This window comes from Cucumis sativus, chromosome 5 (genome assembly GCF_000004075.3).
Source record: "Cucumis sativus cultivar 9930 chromosome 5, Cucumber_9930_V3, whole genome shotgun sequence".
In the NCBI taxonomy this organism is placed as follows: Eukaryota; Viridiplantae; Streptophyta; class Magnoliopsida; order Cucurbitales; family Cucurbitaceae; genus Cucumis; species Cucumis sativus.
This window is the reverse complement of record NC_026659.2, coordinates 3,575,782-3,587,553: the sequence shown is the minus strand read 5'-3', so window position 1 is coordinate 3,587,553 and position 11,772 is coordinate 3,575,782. Positions and strand designations below refer to the sequence as shown.

Sequence of the window (11,772 nt, the reverse complement as noted above, 5' to 3'; positions counted from 1 at the left end):
TATTTTTTGTTCATTCGCACACACCCACCGCTAAGAGGATGATACATTATGAGTGATGTTGTGAAGTTTGAACTTGGATCTGTATAAAGAGCAGCCTTTTAGATTCTTCCACAAGTAAGGAGAAAAACAAAAAGTAGAATATATGAAAACATATATAAATCAATCTTCTATTTTCAAGAAAAATAAGTGGAGAAAAGTAACTTATAACTTCGGAAGAAAATATACCTTGAAGTTTTGTATGCATTAGTTGAAACCTCTTAAGGAATAATTTAGAGTTTTTTGCTTTTGCAAAAGTGGAATCTAAGACACCAAAATTTTCTTCTGCATTTTTCACCCCTTCTCTGTAGTAGTAGCTACCTTGCAACGCCCATAAACCCCAATCAAAATCATTCTCGGTAAGATATGAAAAAAAGCAGCTCAAAAATCGATTTTGACCCTCATTTACGCCTCTTTGGTCGATTCCAAATTCACTAACAAATAGTGGTATTGGGTTTTGTCCTCTCACAAGAAACCCTGCTCGGTCTTCAAATCCTTGGTTGACACTAGCACAAAATGTGTTTAATGGCTTTGACATCCAAAAATCACCCATGTTGTTTGTGAAGGAGTATAAATGAGCCTCAAATACAAGTTTATTGTCCAAGTTGAACCCCATTGACCTATTCTTCAAGAAGCTAAGATCGGTGTCGTAGCTCAATCCAGAAACTACTACTAAAGCATTTGGGTTAATTTGATGAATAAGCTTAGCTCCTTGGCTCATATATTGAAACCACATCTCCACGTTTTGGTTTGGTCCTCGCGGTTCGTTTCTCAAGCTCATTGCCACCACCTTTTACATATATATTATCATACAAGTAGTTAGCATGTCATTTTTAAGTAGAAACTTAATCATTTATTAAATGAAAATAAATAAACAATTAGAGATCGTTTTCTATATGTTAACCCTAAAAAATTAAAAAGATGAGTTTGAAAATGTTGGACTGATCATCATAAAAAACTAAAGTTTATTTTTGTTAATCATCTTAAGAAGAAAACTTACTTGTGATTTGCTTTTTAGGTTTTGCGCTGCCAAGCTAATTCCTTGTAACCATTCCTGAGGATCGAAATATCGATCTCCAAAGAAGCCGTTGCCATCATCATTGTTACAACACCATCTTGGTTGACTTATATGATTATCGGAAACCACCATGACTCTATGTGCAGCAAGTGAATCAATCACTGCTCCATATGCCTGAACAACTGTCATGTTCAATATAGAAGGATTGTTTTGAGCTATCCCCGCTAAGGCATCCTTCATATCAAAATTCTCAAAAGATTGTTGAACGGTCAAATTGGCATGGCGCGTGAACATATGAATTGAGTATGTCAAACGCACGCAATTGAATCTCGACTTCACTACCAATGCAGCAATATCATCAAGTGGCCTAAGATGAAGACCCTCGGCCAACATTCCCTGCATGTGTCCTGCCCAATTTACACACATTAACTTCACACGGTTACCGGTTGTGGCATCGACAATCCATCTTCCATTGGTCGAAAGAGGCAACGAACATGCCTTAGAAATTAAAAACACAAAAACACAAACTAAAGCAATATTTCTCCACTGTTGTTGTCCTTTCATTCTGAATACTTTCAAGTTTTGTATTGATGATGCAAAAGAGACATTTCTTCCATCTTTATATAAGCAATCAAAGCCCATATTACAATCAAAGTAACAACCTCAATAACTGATAAGAACTTGTAACAAACAAAATGATGAAACCAGCTAACTAAAATTTTGTTTTAAATTCTAAATCAAGGATGATATATATATATAGTTACCTTAATCCTTAAACTAGATTTTGTATGGTAATGAGATTAATTAGGATGCAAATGTAAGTTTACATGTGTTTTCTTATTGTGTTGTTTTTTCCTTTTTTTATCACATAGTGATTTATAATAAATAGTATAATAGATAACCCAAGGTTTTTAAATTATTTTTTTATTCAATAATCAAATTTTTAATTTTAAAAATTTAGGTTTGTTTCTTCCCTATATTGGTTTAATATTCAAAATTGGTGAGCAAAAAGGAAAAGACAAAAAAGAAAGTAATGGGGTGAGAGAGGCTCGAACTCTCGACCTCAGGATAACTCTTTAGCTATGAGACCTACGCGCTAGCCAACTGCGCCACCACCCCATTGTGCCCTTATATTTAATTTTATCTATTATATCTATTTTTATGTTCGTTTGAATGAAGCTTCACAGAATAAGAAATATTTCTAGAGGTTTTTACTGTTAAGACAATTTTTGTAGAAGTTAAGTTTATAAATAATTTTAATGGCTATTTAAGTGAATTACACTCCGCAGTTTCGACTCCTGCTAATAGTTTAGCCCACTCTTTGTTGTTACTATGGGGCCCTGAAGCACAAGAAGATTTTACTCGTTGGTGTCAATTAGGTGGTCTGTGGACTTTTGTTGGATTGGTTCGGATCAATATGGAATTATTACCCCACGCCCATTCTATCTTTTCACGGATCAACTGCTTCTTCAAGTTTAATTATTCCAAACCAATTACAAAGCTCAAAAGTAATGTATAAATAAAACCTTTTCAAGTCCATTACAACTTACTACTCTTACTTAGGATAATGATTTTTTTTTTCTTTTTGCAACTTAACTGCATATATCAATTCCCTATTATTATCGTGATAGAATCGAAAAGTACGAGGGATTAAACCCCTAATCTTTTTGGAATTTGTTAATATTAATATTGTTATATTTTCATAAGCTTGACGTTATATCACATCCAATAGACCAAAAATCATGCCAACTTGAAGAAGTATTTGTCGATGTCAGTTTAATAAAACCCAAATCTGACAAACCACCAACCATTACTCCATGTTCAAGATCAATTTTAAGTAAATGGATTCTAATCAGTTTGGTTGATAAAAAAAACAGACCAACCAATGCTTCTTGAGATGGCTCAAATGGAATGCTTATACCCAAATTGGAGCTCAAAACAAAAAGCCAACGATTAGGCCAAGCAAGAATAGTCCCCCACCCAACTTAGGGGAGACGAGAAAAACCTATAAGATATAAAATATCACGTCATTTTACAACTTGGAGAATAAAATTCTTCCATCAAATAATCCATCAACATTTCCATAATGTTAATCTAACAAAACCATATATTATAGTCAATGAAATATAAAATAATGTGATACACATTATCAGTACTGTAATTTTCCAAGGAGCTCAATTAAATTAATAAAATCATACAAAATCCTCTCCTCACAAAAATCTTACCAAAAACAAGGGGCACATGGAAAAAACCCCATTAGGAATAAACAGGAAATTACCAAATGAAAACTAATTATCAAATTATAATCTCGCCGAGATTGGCCCTCATGCGATGATACCACACTAGACACCTCACATCTTGTAAAGAGAAAAGAAACTCATCTTTCTACAAAATTTCCAATGCTCCTAAAATTCAGGCTGTGGCTTATTAGGAACATTTGCACGCATCCTCCCTTGTTTTACTTACCAACTGCTACGGCTGCCACCACCGAAGTTTCGACCTCTTCCACCCGAAAACCTGTTTCTGTCGGAAAATCCCCCACGTCCACCTCCTCTTCCTCCTGAAAACCTACTTCCACCACTTCTACGATCACCAAACCCTCCACGACCACCAAAACCAAATCTTCCACCTCTTGATTGCTCTCTATCTTGCAATTTTGGCAGAGATTTCAAAACCTCTATACTCACATCGGCTGCATTAGCCTGGCCTGGAAACAGAGGAATAAGAAAAGAAAAAGTAACTACAGGATCCCACTTTGCAAACAACATTTTTTAATTATATTGCAAGGAATAGCTTCAGAGCGTGCGTGATCGATAAATGGGGCTCATTTATAAACAGTATCATTCAAAAGTCTGATTAGAAAATAATGTCAATCAGACAGATAATGAAGGGGAGAAGGGGAGAAGGGGATAATCAAAGATGAAAATGAAAAAGTTATTCCATAGATTTACCAGTAAGAAATGCATCCAAATCTTCAGTTTGAACATCGAATACTGCACTAGATCCATCAGCCGTCAGTGACATGCCCTTCACTGACTCGACCTTCTCCTCAGGCAAAAACCTCCTCAAGATACTGTAGGCGAATCTGGACAATTTAGAAGAAATGTTCGTTAGTTTTTATGGTATGTTGCCGACGAGAGGCAGGAATCAAAGCTATTTTACATGCCAGACAAGAAATACTACATTCAAACAACTGATCAACCCCACAAAAAAATTAAATGAAAACAGAGGTCAGTAATTGTTAACGTATTACATTCATAAACTAAAAGAAAATTAATTTCCCATAATCAAAACCTACAGTCTAAATTAATTAAACAGAAAGGCATGCAAGTGACATCATTAAGGGATCAACACAACTTTCAAATTCATAGCAAGTGTAGGACACGTGTGAAAAGAGCATCAAGCAGATTAATATAGCAAAAGGTCAAGATTTCTCACGATGGGGAATACATAGGCTTTCCAGGTTCTAGAATTAAAGTGACATAATTTTCCATTGATGTCAGAAGCGATCTACTCTTTATCTCTGTGTAACCCTGCAGAAATAAAATAAACCAGTGCAGTTAGGCAACAGTCAATAAAAAAGAAAAGCCAACAACCTATAACTTAGATTGCATAGTTAAGCAAAAAATTTAAAAGACAACTCACAGAGAGCTTGGCAAGGGCCTTCGCAAGTAGCTCCACAGCAGACAAAGTAGAGCTGTTCACCATCTCCTCCGCAGCAGATTTGAAAGGTGGGATTACACTGTTTCATTATAAATAAGATTCAAGCACGCCATAAAGAAAAATAACTAATTAAGTAACATTATATGAACGTACCTGTCAGACACTTGCGTTACTGATTCTGCAGCACTGGCTCCAGCAGATCTGGCTATGTCAATAGGCTGAGGAGCAGACAAGTGCTCAAACTTCACACCAGAATCTCTTTCTATCCTGGCAATTCTTCCCGACTTTCTAGGATCATACAATGTCACAGCAACTCCAGTATTGCCTAAAGATAAAATAGTCTTTTTAGAAAGTTCAAAATTATATGCAAGTGCAATGGGGAAAAGTTGCCGAACTCAGAATTACCAGCTCTTCCTGTTCTTCCAGACCGATGAATATAAGCTTCTATATCCTTTGGAGCTTCACACTGGCAGATTCATAAATGAAAACAAATATAACATTAGCAATAAAAAACTTACTTCAGAAAATAAAATAAAAATGCCAAGTTACACAATCAGGGTAAAGCACAAACCTGTATAATTAACTGAACATCATTGATATCCAATCCACGTGCTGCAACATTGGTGGCCACTAATATCAGAAACTTGCCTGACCTGAACCCAGATATGGTAACCTGCAACAAGTAGGTCACTATAAAAGACTGCAAAACAGCCAGGTATATCCAATAGAAAAAAAATTTGTGTGCATATGTGTGTACAAGCAGGCTCCACTAATCTACAAAATTACCGAACGTTGAGACTGCTGTATATCTCCATGTAATGGCCGTGCACCAGGAAGAAGACCAGCAAGCTCAGATGCAGATTCCTTAGTCTCCGTGAATATAATAGTTCGGCCCCCACTGATCATCATATAACAATAACAAAGAGAGCAATTCAATAATTCATGGACGATAAACAGATAATAATAACAGTAAATAAAATCTTTCCATTCAAACCACTAACCTGCTGTAACATCGAATGATATCTGGAATAAGCCGAGACCTCTCTGTATCAGAGCAGGGAATAACAATATGCCTAACATCCTTACTGGCTTTCATTTTCTCATTGCCAACAAGATCTACAGTTTTCTTGCTTGCCTTCAGGAACCTAGAAGTAATCTGAAAATGAAAAACAATTTATCAGCAACAGTAGCAGAAGAAAAATGCATATGTTCATTCAACTTATCAGCTATTTTATATTGCACGTTTAAATTTAGGAAGCTTAACAGCTGTGTATTATGTTTGGAATACTGACATTTTTCACCCAGTCTGGTAAAGTGGCACTGAAAAGAAGTGTTTGAACTTTGTTCACGTCTGCCACCTTGCCTAAGAATCCACCAAAAAAATGTTTTGCCAATGTAAAGTAAGAAATAAATGGCACTATATCAAGAAAATTTTCACTCCTTCAGTGTAACAATAATTATGAGTCCAAAAACCATACCAAGAATAAATTCAACATCGTCAACAAAACCCATGTTCAACATTTCGTCAGCTTCATCAAGAACCCTGAACTTTAGAGACCGCAAATCAATATTGTTTCTGTTAATGTGATCCTACACCAAATTAAAAGAACGCATAAGTCAGTAACCAATCACTAAAGTGCTTCAATCATTTAACAAACCCTTCACAATGTTTACTGTAAATTTGCACCTTCACACGACCAGGAGTTCCAACAACTATGTCAACTCCCCTTTTTAATGCAATTTCCTGGGGGCCATACTGCAATCCTCCACACAAACAGCAAGAGTCCAAGCCTAATGTACGTCCATAAAATTTGAAGTCCTCGAACACCTAATCAAACCACGACTTTTTAAGATACTATAATCAGTTTATCAAATGTCAATTAAGAAATTTTCAAACCATACCTGGTCAGCCAATTCCCTAGTTGGTAAAAGTACTATAACACTAGGTGATCTTCCATATCCCGTCACTCGTGATGACTTATAAGGTCCATTTACTAAGGACTCCAAGATGGGCAAGACAAACGCTAGCGTTTTACCCTGCACAGAAGACATGAAGATTTTACATAAGATTATTTCTTGCAAGAAAAAGTTAACCGTGAAAAGTAACGTTCATATTATATCTAAACCAACTTCAAAAGCAAAGACCTTTGAAGCTCATTGAGAACAACATCGTCGTAGAAAGCTCATATGGAGTTTTTAGATTAAGTAAAGTAGAACTAGAAACCATTCTCAGAATTACCAAAACTTAACTAGGAATAAGTCTATTCCTATTGCATGCAATAATTTTTCTCATACAAAAAAAAAAAACTTAAAATCAAGTTTGCCACAGACATATTCACGTCGTTCATTTTTGTTGATGTTTCAGTGGCTGATCTTTTAATATGTGTTTCATACTGGAGAGGAAAAGCCTAACATTTATCTAACAATCCGAAAAGAGCAATAAGAAATCAAGCAAACAGATTATACCTGTCCAGTTCTGGCTCGACCAACCAAATCAGACCCGTCATATACGGTATCAAAAGTCGTAGCCTGAATCGGAAACAAGGAGGTAATACCCTTCTCCCTCAGTTTAGCCTTCAGCGGTTCAGAAATCCGAAACTGAGTAACAGCATTCGGATTCTCAGCCTCCTTCTCCACATCATCATCTTCAGAATCAACCACTTTCGCCTTCTTCGAGCTCTTCTTCTCCTTTCCGCTTTTGGACCTTGAATTGACAGGTTCGCCCAATTCCGAGCTCGTCTCACTCCTATCCCCGTCGTCAGCCACTTCTACAGCTTTCCGCTTCTTGCTCTCCTTATCAGACTTAGACTTCTTCTTCTTCTTATCGGAAAGATCCAAACCGTCAGCGTTGTGCTCAAGAGCGTCGTTTGAAGCTAGGGCTTCCACAAGAGCTTTGTTCTTCATCTTCTTCTCCTTCTTGTCCATAAAGAGATGAGAAAAAGGTTGAAGATGGAAAAACTGTGGTGCCCAAACCGATCCGAACTGAGATGTTACTCCGTTCGGTGCGGTTTAGGGACGGTGAATGAAGATTCAGCAAGGGAAAAATAGAGGCGGCGCTTAGGTTTAGAATGGCTTATAGATGAAAAGAGAAAAACGAATTGGAATGGGAATGAGAAAATGGGAATGTGAGAGAGAGAGAGAGAGAGAGAGGTTAGGGTTTTTTAATGAAGACGAAGGAGATCAAATTAAAATACGATTTTTATTTCTTCCCTTCATGTGTTTTGCACGTGCCACCTCCCTTTGTTTCCTAAAATAGTTTAAATTTAATAACATTTTTTAAAAAAATCTTTATTATAGTTTGATTATAATAATTTATATTTTAAATGGTCGATTATTTTAGTTTGAGCTAATTGGTGGAAAAATTTTGAAATGAAAAATTAAAAACAAAATAGTTATCGACTAAATTATCAAATATTACTTAATATTTCAAATCTTCTTAAATATTTATGAATGGGTTTTATCATATATGATACATGGCTAAAAACTTCGATAAAGAAAAAAAATGTATAAACTAATGAGTTTGCAAAAACAAATAGCAATATTTTAGAGGAGAATAGTAAAATTATTTTTAGTAGGGGGAGATTCCGAACTACAATGTTGTGGTTGTTATGTCATGGGAGTTTTATCAATAACTCAATATGAATAATATTCAAAATTCAATTTGAAAAGTCAGAAGTTCAACAGTACTATACGTTTTTCAAAGTACAAGAATTACAAAAACTATAAAAATTTATAAAATCAGAAACACAGTGACATGTAAAATGAGAGGTCCCATTGCATACTAAAATGCAAGGCTAAGAGACATGACTCAACCAACTCGTTGAATCTAAATTTCGACAATTATGACTTTTAGGCAAAGCGTTTAATGATGAATCCATATACATCATTTTCATTTGTGAGATACAAATAAGCTATTGTGAGATACAAATAAGGGAGTTTCAAAACAGATGGAGTATGTATATTCAATGACTTTGCCAAGTTTTCAATTTGAATAAATCTCTAACATTATTTTCATTTGAAATCTTATCACTTATTCATTAAAAGTCACTCACTTGTTAAAATGACTTTAATCAATGATCTTTCATTGTAAATGTGATTTGTTCAATCGCTAATCTTCACAAAACAAATAAATACTATCCAGTTTCCACCCACGTTATATATACATATATGTTATAATTCATTCAATGTAGGTGAGAATATATATCTGATACGCTATACAAAATTTAAGATTGAGATTGCAATACGATTTAATTTAACAAAATTGAAAATTTGAGGGTGAAAATTGAGGCAAGTTACAAATTAATTATTTCCTGTTATCTATAAAAGTTACAATTTTAGCTTTTACTTCATTTGATAAGAATCACAAATAATTTTTTTTATTGCATATTTATTTGCTTTTGAATAAATATGAATATTCAACAACATCGTTTATACATCCAAGTCGGTTCAACCGACTTAAGGGTCCAAAGCATGGGTTGCCACACAATCGACTACCATATTACACGTCTACGCTATACCACAAAGTCTCAAGCAATTTTTATTCAACAAAATAATAATTAAATTACATTTTTAATGCTATAGAAACAATCATTTTTATTAGGCTATTTCAGTATTTAAATTAATACTTTAAAATATTACAAATATATATAAAATTTGACACATTAATCGAAGATTTTATTAATAGTAATTTCATTCCAAATTTATAAATAACGTGATCAAACGAGCCCAATACTCAACACACGGTGCTTTATTAGCGAGAACAATCTGTCGTTCGATTCCTAGATAGCTTTCACGTTCGACTTTTACCTTCCATTTCAAAGTTTTGTACCATCCCCTTCCTCTAAGGGCTGAACATTTACTAAACCAATTTTAGTTACGAGTCGTTTCGATGTGCTCACTACTATATATATATATATATAAGCCATGAACCGCTTCTAGTTTAATGAGATGGGGGGACAGGAGGGAGCATTAGAAACATTCAAAAATAAACTAAAATAAATAGAGGTTTACATGGAGAAAATACTACATCAAGTTCTCTTAAAAGTAAACAAAACTTCAAAATTCTACTGATGGAGTTAAACTACATACCAAAAAGAATTGGTGTCTCAGTTTTTCTCATAAAATAAAATTCAGCAGAGTTACAAAAGAACAACTCTGATTACCTAAGACATCCTTTGAGCAGCTTCTTTGGCCAGTAATTTCTCCTTTGCCTTAGTTTTTGCCTGAGACTTGGATCCCATGATTCCACCGCCCCACTTCTTTCTGTATTCGTCGTACTTGTCGTTGAAATTAGCCTTAACATAAAACAAAACAACAAACAAGTTGTTAGATATGAACCTAATTCGGATGCTATAAAATAAACTTGGATCATATCCAGGTTTTATGTGTGTGTAAGGCACCTTAATGGCTTCCAGGATCCTGCTAAACTCCATCTTATCTTCATTTTTCACTGTTGTTAAACACAAAACTGATGCAGTCTTTTGGTGGACAACCTGTTATTAAAAGGAAAAGTTACAAAAATCCATGGCTTCAAAGGAGTGGCAAATAAAGAGACATGGATACCAACTTACCGCTCCCAAACGTGCTTTTCCCTTCACAATGCAATATGGAATTTCCATCTTCCTGCACAGAGCTGGGAGCCATACAACCAACTCAATTGGATCCACATCGTGTGCAATCACAACCAGTTGTGCCTTGTTCTGAAAATAAAGTAATAATATATGGATGTTAAGAATAAAAGGAGTGTATCTGATTGCATAATAGTGAAATATTTCAAATGTATGGAATAAAAGATGACCTGCTCAATGAGGTAGGTAACATGGTTGAGACCATATTTAACAACAATAGGCTTTTTGGCATCGTGTGATTTGCCTTCAGCTTCTTCCTGAGCTCTTTTCAGAAGACGCTCCTTTTTCTGTGTTTTATCCTCTGGCCTATACTTCAAAAGCATCTTGAACAAGTTTGTTGCTGAAAATGAATGGAAAGGCTTTTAAAACCAACCATCTAAGGACATTCCAACAACTATCGAAGAACCACATAGAAGATGAGATAAGCAAAATTCAAAATATACCTTAAATCTAATCAAAACCACATGGAATCAGGTCAAAATTTTCCAAATGACCAAAATGGAATGTACAAAAATGAAACATTTCATTCACAACCGTGTACTATAAAGAGGACCATTTCAATACAATCACTAGAATGACTAAATAACCCAAAATGTGAGAAGATCTAAGCAGAATAATCCAAGTTACCTAAGGAGAAAAAAAAAGGTTCAGACAAGAATTAAGGTTCCAAGAGACTGAAGCTTACTACCAATTCCCAAATGAACTTGCATTGCCATCAAAACATAGTCATCTCATCTCAAGGTACCCAAACCAAACCATCAATCAATAAGGTATGGAACTACTTATTTCTTTCACCATAGCAGAAACTTCTACACCTCTCCTAAATTAAATGCATTCATACAACCTAGCCCACCAATATCCTAACATAGTTCATACTTCATAACAAATATTCCAGTTGAAAACACAAAAAAAGTATAAACAGAAGACCGAAAAACACTAACAATGTAATAGGAATCTCCGTGAGAATTTAGAGTTTAATCATTACCAAGATTCTTGTCAAGGGTCTTGGTGAACTGATTCAAAGCTGGTGGAACCTTGAGCCTCTGCTTCAGAATCCTCTTCTTCCTTTGAATTTGAACAACCTTGGGCCATTTGACAAATCGTGTGAGATCCCTCTTAGGTGGCAAAGCCCCACCAATTCCAAACTGCTTTGGACGCTTCTCAAATAGCGGGTTCACCACTTTCTCCTGCAAAGAATCCAACGCAGTGTTAAAAACAAAGCATTAGAGAACTGAAACAAGAATCTCGCATAAAAAAATGGATTTACCGTCTTCTTCTTTGCTGAAACTTTTCCAACAGCCTTCTTCGGTGCCATTGTTTTGGCGCTGCTGCAAGAGGCGATGTAAAACTGGCAAGAAGAACGAAAGAGAAGGGGAGTGTTAAGAAGGCGGGGGGAAGTGCTAGGGTTTTGTAGGAAGAAGACAAAGT

General features: G+C 35.2%; 2 protein-coding genes and 1 non-coding gene across 3 annotated transcripts; all 3 read right to left on the bottom strand.

Annotated features, from left to right (window-relative positions):
* Window positions 1–2,088: 2,088 nt before the first annotated feature.
* TRNAM-CAU lies at window positions 2,089–2,173 on the bottom strand. Its single transcript is given in 2 exon segments — window positions 2,089–2,124; window positions 2,136–2,173. It is a non-coding gene; the product is annotated as a tRNA-Met (tRNA).
* Window positions 2,174–3,119: 946 nt separating this feature from the next.
* LOC101209696 (DEAD-box ATP-dependent RNA helicase 7) lies at window positions 3,120–7,887 on the bottom strand. Its single transcript, XM_011656582.2, has 14 exons — window positions 7,184–7,887; window positions 6,620–6,754; window positions 6,405–6,545; window positions 6,196–6,307; window positions 6,010–6,080; window positions 5,719–5,873; window positions 5,504–5,615; window positions 5,289–5,390; window positions 5,123–5,183; window positions 4,871–5,042; window positions 4,700–4,796; window positions 4,493–4,587; window positions 4,006–4,139; window positions 3,120–3,761 (listed from the first exon to the last, which is right to left on the bottom strand). The coding sequence occupies exons 1-14, from the start codon at window positions 7,640–7,642 to the stop codon at window positions 3,517–3,519; spliced, it is 2,091 nt and encodes a 696-aa protein (XP_011654884.1). The 5' UTR covers window positions 7,643–7,887; the 3' UTR covers window positions 3,120–3,516.
* A 1,795-nt stretch (window positions 7,888–9,682) lies between these two features.
* LOC101213044 (60S ribosomal protein L7a-1) lies at window positions 9,683–11,772 on the bottom strand. The gene is made up of 6 exons (XM_004143599.3): window positions 11,612–11,772; window positions 11,330–11,531; window positions 10,515–10,684; window positions 10,288–10,416; window positions 10,117–10,209; window positions 9,683–10,011 (listed from the first exon to the last, which is right to left on the bottom strand). The coding sequence occupies exons 1-6, from the start codon at window positions 11,657–11,659 to the stop codon at window positions 9,880–9,882; spliced, it is 774 nt and encodes a 257-aa protein (XP_004143647.1). The 5' UTR covers window positions 11,660–11,772; the 3' UTR covers window positions 9,683–9,879.